A 9,173-nucleotide genomic window follows, 5' to 3' on the forward strand; every position below is an offset into this window, starting at 1 on the left:
TCAAATTCAACATGGTTTTGGGAGCCGAAATCTTCCGATCTCGAGTGATTTCTTGCTTGATTAATCTGTCGATTTTAGGCTAAGGTGACTTTTTTCAGTCGGATCATGGGAAACCAGCAATTTAAAATATCGCTTCATGTTTTTTGGCTAAGTTTCGAATAGTAAATATTGCGGGGCATGTTTTATGTTAGAGTTTTTGATATCCAAGCTTGTTTGAGAAGGAGGCAAGATTATTTCTCGCTCCGCCAAAAATAGCTCGTTTGGTGTCGCAATTTTGGCTCTAGACAATACCAATCTGGACTTACGAAGCAGATAAAGTTATATTTTGTGATCTGATTAACTTACCGTGACAAAAGGTAGAGGTTTATCGTCATAAAAATTTCGCACAAGCAATTAAGCCATAGGTTGCCAATACTTTTTGCAGGTTGTAACCTGACGCGTTTGTGTCAAAATCAGAATAACGTTACGGTTGTTTGATTTCAGTCTGGAACATGATTATAATCGAACACTACATTAGATTTGCTAAATGGGTACAAAGTTTCATGCTAATTTGATGATGCAATCCAAAGTTATAACCATTTTTATTTAGCTTGCGTGGGCGGTGCCATATACTTGTTCCATTGACTGTACATAATTAAGCATAGTGTGTATGCATTTACATAGTTGTGTGTGCGTCATGACGATTTACCGATAAGCACGAAAACAATTGCTGCAGGCCCGTTTACATAATAGGGGTGCACTCAAAATGGCATGTGTTGTGTGTATGTGCAGGTATACATACACAAGTGGCCGCACATGAGGTATGTGATCCATGTTCGGAAAATGTTGACCCCCCCCCCCTTAATTAACATGGGCAGGATAGGATACCTTTATACCCCCCCTCAAATCAATCACATGCTTTCTGCACAGTCCCAAACTGACTTCTTAAATATTTAGTCTTTGTCCAAAAAAGTTCAACATAATTCGGGGAAACAAGGCGCGATTTGGGTCGGGGTGGGGGTCGACAGGGGGTGGATTTGGGTGGGGGTGGGTGTGGAATTATAAATCCGGAGAAATGATTAATAAGCTAAGACGGACGCTTTACGAGATTTTTTCAAAAAATAGGAATTTTTACCCTTGTTTCCTAAAATATTTTACTTTACGTAGAAATAGTAAGTATCCGCAATATTTTTCAAATTTGTACATATTATCAAATTTTACTGGCATTTAGTTTCTAATTTTTCCTTTAATAAATCCGACAATTTAACTCGACGAGTTGAGTATGCCCAATTTTGTCTGTGGCCGGCCTTGTGGTGCTGGAGGTAGATAAAAAACGGAATAACACGTCGCTCTAAACCTGTTTTATGCCAGTCATGCTCAATATTGTGCATGCATGTGTGTATGTATGTATGTACCTCATACTGAAACGATAACAATAATACTTTGTATTACTTGTGTTTTTTTCCCTGGTCATGCACATTTATTATGTATTACTCACCACACTATATATTTGACCTTCATTCCCAAAACCTGTCGTCAGTCAGTCAGTGTCCATACGAAAGCTGGGGAAGCCGTGAAATATTTTGTGCTGTAGAAACTTGGCCAGTTTCTTTATAAAAATATACGTAGAAATTTTCATTATTAAGCCCAGTAATTCATAAGGTGAGTCAAAACTAAAATCGTGTTATGATATGTAACCCGTTAACTCGAAATAGTAATTAAAATCTTTTAAACAAACTGTCAGATGTGTACTTTTTGGTAAATTCCTTTATTGAATTGTTACATATTCGCGTAAGATTTTTCCATTTGATTTTTTCAATTAATTCGGTTGGGTTGAACCGCATTAGAGTTAGAAACTGTAATTAAGATTTTCGATTTCGATAAGAGTCATTAATATATGTACATATTTTTGTGAACAATTTTTACAAAAAATAACTGTCCAGTTTTTGCATGATTTTTCATAAAACAAGAAATTTATTATTTATTTAACGTGTAAAGGATTGTAAGACATGTCGATAACTTACATTTACCATAATTGTGGTTTTTGCATTATTCGCAAGTTTCCTCACCGTCGGCCCATCATAATAAAATTATTACTTCCATACTTTGCAACATTTTAAAATTGCAAATTAGCTGAGTACTATTTTACGTGTCTACGTAAATAATTCACAATTTCAACTAAATTAGACTAATTTTTTCTCGAAATTATTTGCATGGGATAGAATCATGTTTTGTTTTGCATTAAGTCAATTCTGAATTCCAATACCGAGTTCTAACTTAATTTAAAGATTTTAGAAAATCCGTCTGAATCAAGCTTATCTTCTTGCAATAAAATTCTTCTAAAAAATTTTAAACCATGTTACAAGTTTTGCAATTCATTATCAACACTTATTACATATTCATAAATATTCCAACAAAGGGTAGAAAAGTATTTTTAGAAATTGTGAAGTTGAATTGATTCGATTAGACTAAAAAATGCAAAAGTAATTCATAATTTTATTAAATTGTAGAATTACAATTTGTTCAAAATGACGTCGAAATGCAGCAAAAAGGAACATTTCTCGACCAAAGATATTCCCTCCTTGACCGGAAGAATTGCCCTGGTCACTGGCGCCACGGGTGGAATAGGATACCAAACGGCGCTTGACCTTGCCGCCGCCGGAGCCACGGTGTTGGTTGGGGGACGGAGCGAGGCCAAGGGGAAAGATGCTGTGGACAAGATCAAGGCCGCCGTGCCAAACGCGGACGTCTCCTTTGCCATGATTGACCTGGGAAGTCTCGCCAGCGTCAAGAAATTCGCGACCGAGTATAACGCCAAGGGTCAAGCTTTAGGTTAGTAGAAAAAATTTGCAATTCTAAACTGAAAAAATATGCACATATTTCTTGGTATAAATCAATCAACCTAAGCAGAACAATTTTGCAAATTTTGCCCTATTTCAGAGCTTTTCATAAACAACAACAAAATTCATTTAATCTAAGCATAACAACTTTGCAAATTTTGGCAATTTTCAGACATTGTCGTAAACAACGAAATATATTTCCTTGCCTATAATCAGTCAGTCTATGTAAGCATAATAATTTTGTCAATTTTGAGACATTCTCATCAATAACAAAAATATTATCTTGCTTAAAATCAGTCAATCTACGCATAATAAATAATTTTGCAAATTTACACATATTTTCACAAACAACAAAAAGTATTTCCTTTGCCAAAATCAGTCAATCTAATAATTTTGCCAACTTTTTCAGACATTCTCATCAACAACGCCGGCATCATGGCGCCACCAGAACGTCTCACGACCTCTGACAACTTCGAGATCCAACTCGGCACCAATCACCTCGCCCACTTCGCCCTCACGGGCCAACTCCTCCCCTCCCTACGACGGTCCACGTGCTCCCCACGTGTCGTCAACGTGTCCTCCATCGCCGCGAAGGAGGGCGCCATGGACTTCGACGACCTCAACTGGAACAAGTCATACAGCGCGTGGAATGGCTACCGCGCCTCAAAACTGGCCAATCTCCTTTTCACCGCGGAGTTCGTGAAGCGCGCGGACCTCGGAAACTGGGGGGTCACCTGCATCTCCGCGCATCCCGGGGTGGCAAAAACGGACCTGATTTCAAACGGCCCGCGGGACGATACCCTGGTCGGAAAGGTGATAAATGTCGCGAACTATGTAATGTCGCATCCCGTCGAGAAGGCCGCGCTCCCGTCAATTTACGCCGCAGTTTCGCCAGACGCGGAAAAGGGCGGGTATTACGGGCCGAACGGGTGGTTCGAGATGAAGGGCGAGGTTGCAAAGGCCTTCGTACCGGAGAAGGCGAAGGACCCCGCCTCGGCGAAAAGATTGTGGGAGGAGAGCGAAAAGTTGACGGGGGTTAGTTGGCCGGCCAATTAAATTTTATGGGAAACCAAGCAAGCAATTTATTCTTTTTTGTTCATTGATAAGATAAGATAAGATGGGTGGGGGTGATGGTGGGTGTTGATTAGTTGTAAATCGTTAAGGTGTTAGTGTGTGAACACGTGGTTTAAAAAAATAATTTTAACCTGTCCAATTTTAAGGGCAATGTATGTTTTTTGGTCAAAATAAAATCTCAACAAAAAAAATCGACTGTAATCTTTCTTTATTCATGCATGTTCATGTCTTATTACTCTCGTATAAACAAGTAGCGTCGTTTAATTGACAAAAGTTATGCGGTAAGTCAACATGTTTTTTTTAAATATTGTAACATTTTATAATTCGTCTTTTCCCTTTGGAATTTGCTGAAGAAAATGTGGAATAGAGGTAAGTTTTCCAAGCTATTTTATCTAGTCAAAGGCCCTACATCGCACCTGCGATCGTACCTCTATGTGACCCTGCTAAATTTTTACGGGAAATCTTATAACAGAACTCTAGCGGGTACCTATTTCATAGGTATTTTATAAATAAACAGATATGAATAATCAATTACATCATTACAATTATCAAGCCCCGTATATACAGAGCATGGGCCCTCCTTACGTAGAAATTTTCAAACGCTCGCACGAAAAAACTGACACCACTTAAACAAACCCGGCCTACACTGTTTGATAGGCAAACCAATTAGATAATACTCTGATTTTTTTTCTACTCGAAGCTCTGAAAAATGCCTCCTCCCTGACCATTTTCAGTGGAGGGAGACTGAAAAAGTTCTCCAGTCAGAATTTCGCCGGAAATGTGATTAAAAAGGTTGAATGTACGTAGGCATGAAATTTCTTTGGCCCTAATTTATACAATAATAAATGTAGGAGGTGCTAGAAGACGAGTCATTAATCAGGGACTGCCTCCTCACCGTATAAACCGCCTCCTAGTAAATCGGTAGAAACAGCTAAAAACGAAGCTCAAACTTTTGATCAAGCAGGAAATCCCAAAGAGCATTCACAGGATGGCGAAACTACTGAAATCGAATCTCACAACTCTTCAACGAGTCACTAAAAGAGATTGAGACAAAATCAAACGGACGAAGACAAAACTGCATGCGTTGAACCAGCGTTACATCACCAATTGCCACTTTTCGCAAAAAAAAAGCTGTACCAGAACCACCTTGTTGGAGGTAGGGATAAAAAAGTTATCACAATCGATCAAGCTTTGTTCAGGGTAGATGACTTGAACGGGACAAGGTCAATTTGCTGTGCGTTGTGGAGAAAATGTACAAATTAGCTACGACTTTAGATGGAAAGTTTTTTGGACGAGTGGTTAAAAATAAGCCTTCAAAAGTGTCACAAGGTATTTTCATCAAGGAAGTAGTACTGTAGACTTTTAGCCCAGAACAAGGGGCATCACATCGAGCAAGTTAATTGTCCAAAAAACATTTATACATATGGAGGTTAGAAAAATTGTTGAAAATTTCTACGTAAGGATGGCCCATGCTCTGTATAATCTGATCAAGGTTTCGTACCTGCTCACGACTTGAGTTGGGAATTCTATTGGAATACCCAACTGCAATTATCGAGATTGATTGATAATAAGATAATTAATGCATTTTTCACCATCGGGTGATTAGATATTCAACAAGTTGTCAATTATGTGGAACTAATGGATCCACTATCTAAACCAATTTATTTTATTTTCCTGTTAACGTGACTTACCCATACATAGATAGTAAATGACACATGAAACAGATTTCGTAATTATTAACACATAAGCTTCGTCGATTGTGCTTCAAAGAAATGGGGTATAAAAATTCACCAATTTAAGACAGGTGTTATCTACACACTTCAAAAAACAGTTTTGCATATTTAAGGCTATGCAAATATTGCACGAACGTCGCATCTGCAGCTTTATGTCACCTAGAAACGGATATGCAATGTTTATATTGCTCAATGTCGGGACTAAAATTACAAACTTCACTGTAAATATACGAACGAATGAACTGTAAGTACGTATGCGTTAGCCGAATAAAGCTACATATTTAACTAAATATTAGTCTTGCCATCATACTTTACGAAATTTGAAAACCCCGACTACCCCGAATTTCAGTGAGTACTGGTCAAATTTGCTATCCCAAAACCTGCAAAACCCGAATAACCCAAAAACCCTGGGTATCTAGCATACCCTGCTTTCACTATAATTCTTCAAAACAAAACATACTTATTTATTTGCATTGTTCCTCTAACAACCAAACCCCGTCCATGTTTAGGCTATTTATTTGTTCAATAATTCAGCTCGTAACGCCCATCGACGTATCAGTTAATTATATGTTAAATCTTCATTGAAAATGTTTTCTCCACGAGGCAAACACTTTGGCAAAAATAAATTGCCCGAAATGATGGAACTTTTCAAAATAGCGAAGCCCCTTTTTGACGTGAACTTAATCTCCTTCGATTCTGGATTAAATAAATTTGCGAAAAGGCGAAAAACTAGGATCATTTGGGTAAAACTTGCTGCATCTTATCTCATCTTTGGAGCAGTTTGCTTAAATGGTTTGTACTCGATATTATTCACCAAATCGGGAATAGTGGAAACGTCCTTCATCTTGCTTGTGATACTTGTCTTCTTCTTAGCAATGATAATCTTTTCGCCCATGCTTATCCGGCCGGGTCCTTTCGTATCCTTGCTAAACGGAAGACAAGCATTCATATTGGAAAATATCCGTGCAAACTTCTTGAGTAAGTTAATCTCTTTAGATGAATTTTTACGATTTTCATATTTCATTAACCTCTTTACGACGAAGTACACATATATTTGTGCAGTAATTTATGTATGCTTCGTTGAAGATGAATGTATAAATATTTGAACTCTATAAAATTAATGACATCAGAATTTCTTAAAAAAGTAATTTAAGAATAGGACTAAAGTGATAAGATTTTCTTTAGAACAATTTCTTTCCTATTTTGTAGTAACACGATGGTAAGTAATAAGTTGATTTTACTTCACAAATTTCTGAATTTTTCTTATAGGAAGTAACGTTAAAAAGTAGATTTTCGTGCTTTCGGCGAATAGTTGATTGAAAATTTTAATTATTTGCTATCAATCAGGTGTACATACTTATGTAATCAACATCGTCCCGAAACGAAATTTTATTGAAAAAAATCCGTAGTACGAAAGCTGTTAATGAATATTTTATATATTACTTAGATCCTCCCACAAATCTAGTTGCCAAGTGGAAATTCATCTCCGAATTGTCGCACATTCTATCCTACGGGGTACGGATAGCGGTACCGGGTGTGTTAGTGTTACTCATGTTTCTCGAAACGGGTCTCAACTGGATTGTTCATTGTGCCAGGCAAAGGTGGGCACGTGTTTCTCACGGTGGTGCAGGCGTGGGCAATTTTCTCCCTGGCTGGGCCCATGACTTGCTTTATGTTCACGGTCCTTTGCGACTCGCTGCATTGTGCGGTTGAACATCTTTGCTATCTAAAGAGGTAAACGTTTAAAATGTGCATGTCTCTATATTTATGTATTTTTAAATGAATCCTTTCACGACCTTCGTAACTGTGGATTTGTAAAAAAAATATTCGTAATTTTACGATATTTACGAAGGCTTGACGTGAAAGACCCTTCGTAAAAAATATTTCGTACAAAGTGTATTCGATTTTTTATTTTTGTGAAAGTATATTAGCTTTTGAAACGGGCCAAGGATATATTCAAAATGGTATTTAAATGATTCCAGGAAAAAAATGATTCCAGATTTTCCCTCTTTAGTTATCTTACTATTTTAATGCTATGTTAACAAAAACCTATGGCGCTCAACTTCCGTCGTCTATATTTCAGGTCGGATGGCCCATCTCGTAGGATAAGATTGACCTTGGCCTTACAGATTTACAAGCAGCTGCACATCTTATTGGCGCAAGTTAACCTCTGCCTGCGTGAAGTGTGCCTTCTCACATTACTGGTAGCCGTAGTCACATCGAATATTTTGGTAATGAGCTTGACCATTTTATTAAGATTACTTGATCACGTCGGGAACTTATTCTTTCCTTTGGCTGCTGCTATTGCGAATATTTTTATCGTTTTATTGGGCACGTTTGCCGGCTATGTGCACAAATGGTCGGCGAAATGTTTAACCAAGTTTAACAAGAATTGTTCAGTTAATTGTTGTGATAAGATGGGGAGAAAATTGATGGGCAGGGTTATCAGGTTGTGTACCCCGATGAAAATCAGATTCGGTAATAATTTCATGGCAATTTCGACACCCTTGGTTATCTTGGGTTTGTGCGCAAAGTACACGATTCGCCTGCTGCTAATGCAGTAACTTAGGAAAAACTAAAATCAGCAATAATGGAGGATTTACACAAGTTTCCGAAAATTTCCAAAGTTTGTGATTTTAATAAGTTACCTCATTTTAGATAAGTTATCATTATGTAACAAAATTCATAAATTTGAAGTTTGTAGGGTTTTACTTCGTGGCCACAGTTTCGCAAGTAACCATGTTTCAAAACCAAGTTGGGATGGACATACTTCCTGTGCAGATAAATAATAAATATAGTTTGGAATGTGTGTCTTGTTTCACGCGTCCATGTGTAATTTTCAAATGCATAAATTATTATTAAACGTTAAACCTAAAATTATAAACTTCTTAACTGTTTAATTATGTGTGCACATGAATGTATCACATCAGCCCACAAACACCTGTTCAATTTAGTCGAGTAATAAAATATTTAACGTTTTACGTTATGACTGGTAACACCAAAACTGTTGCGTTTATTTTGTTAAAAAATGACTTTAGATAGTTCAACGGGCCCAAAATTTTCACAACCCGCTACACTCGAAGATTTTTTTTTTTCAAATTATGATATTCCCTCTATGAATTATATCCATTTTATCCACTTTGTTTAATTTTTATGCATTTTTGTTTATGCATTTTGTTTTAGCGTTCTTTGGCGTGCACAATGTTTTCATTAAAGTGAACACTTATATCTACACCATACGTGCTCCGTGTCGTGGGCAATATGGGCTGGTCCTACCGCCCGATTTCAGTGCATAATTTGGATTTGGTGCTTCCTGTCTCATTTTTGCCAACTTATGCCAAAATGATGCAATTTGCATGCATGTGAGTGTAAACGTCACATTAGTTTGTTAGTTAAATCGTTAGTTAAATCGTTAATAAAAAATACATTGTTTATTAATACACAACTGTATGGATGTACTCATCTCGATTGAAAATATAAATCCTTGATAAATATTATTAATATTTCTGATATTCCTTAATATTTGCCCTGAATTATCTTCACAAGA

The 9,173-nt window shown here is 37.1% G+C and overlaps 1 protein-coding gene across 1 annotated transcript; it reads left to right on the forward strand.

Annotated features, from left to right (window-relative positions):
- Nucleotides 1-1,486: 1,486 nt before the first annotated feature.
- On the forward strand, nt 1,487-4,088 carry LOC110859653 (retinol dehydrogenase 13). Its single transcript, XM_022108623.2, has 3 exons — nt 1,487-1,641; nt 2,490-2,811; nt 3,229-4,088. The coding sequence occupies exons 2-3, from the start codon at nt 2,508-2,510 to the stop codon at nt 3,873-3,875; spliced, it is 951 nt and encodes a 316-aa protein (XP_021964315.1). The 5' UTR covers nt 1,487-1,641; nt 2,490-2,507; the 3' UTR covers nt 3,876-4,088.
- Nucleotides 4,089-9,173: the final 5,085 nt, after the last annotated feature.

The sequence above is a fragment of the Folsomia candida genome, unplaced genomic scaffold (genome assembly GCF_002217175.1).
Source record: "Folsomia candida strain VU population unplaced genomic scaffold, ASM221717v1 Fcan01_Sc027, whole genome shotgun sequence".
In the NCBI taxonomy this organism is placed as follows: domain Eukaryota; kingdom Metazoa; phylum Arthropoda; class Collembola; order Entomobryomorpha; family Isotomidae; genus Folsomia; species Folsomia candida.

Coding starts and splice junctions, on each gene's coding strand:
- LOC110859653 (XM_022108623.2), top strand. CDS start 2,508: ATGACGTCGAAATGCAGCAAAAAGGAACATTTCTCGACCAAAGATATT. Junction 2,812..3,228: donor CGCCAAGGGTCAAGCTTTAG/GTTAGTAGAAAA, acceptor CAACTTTTTCAG/ACATTCTCATCAACAACGCC.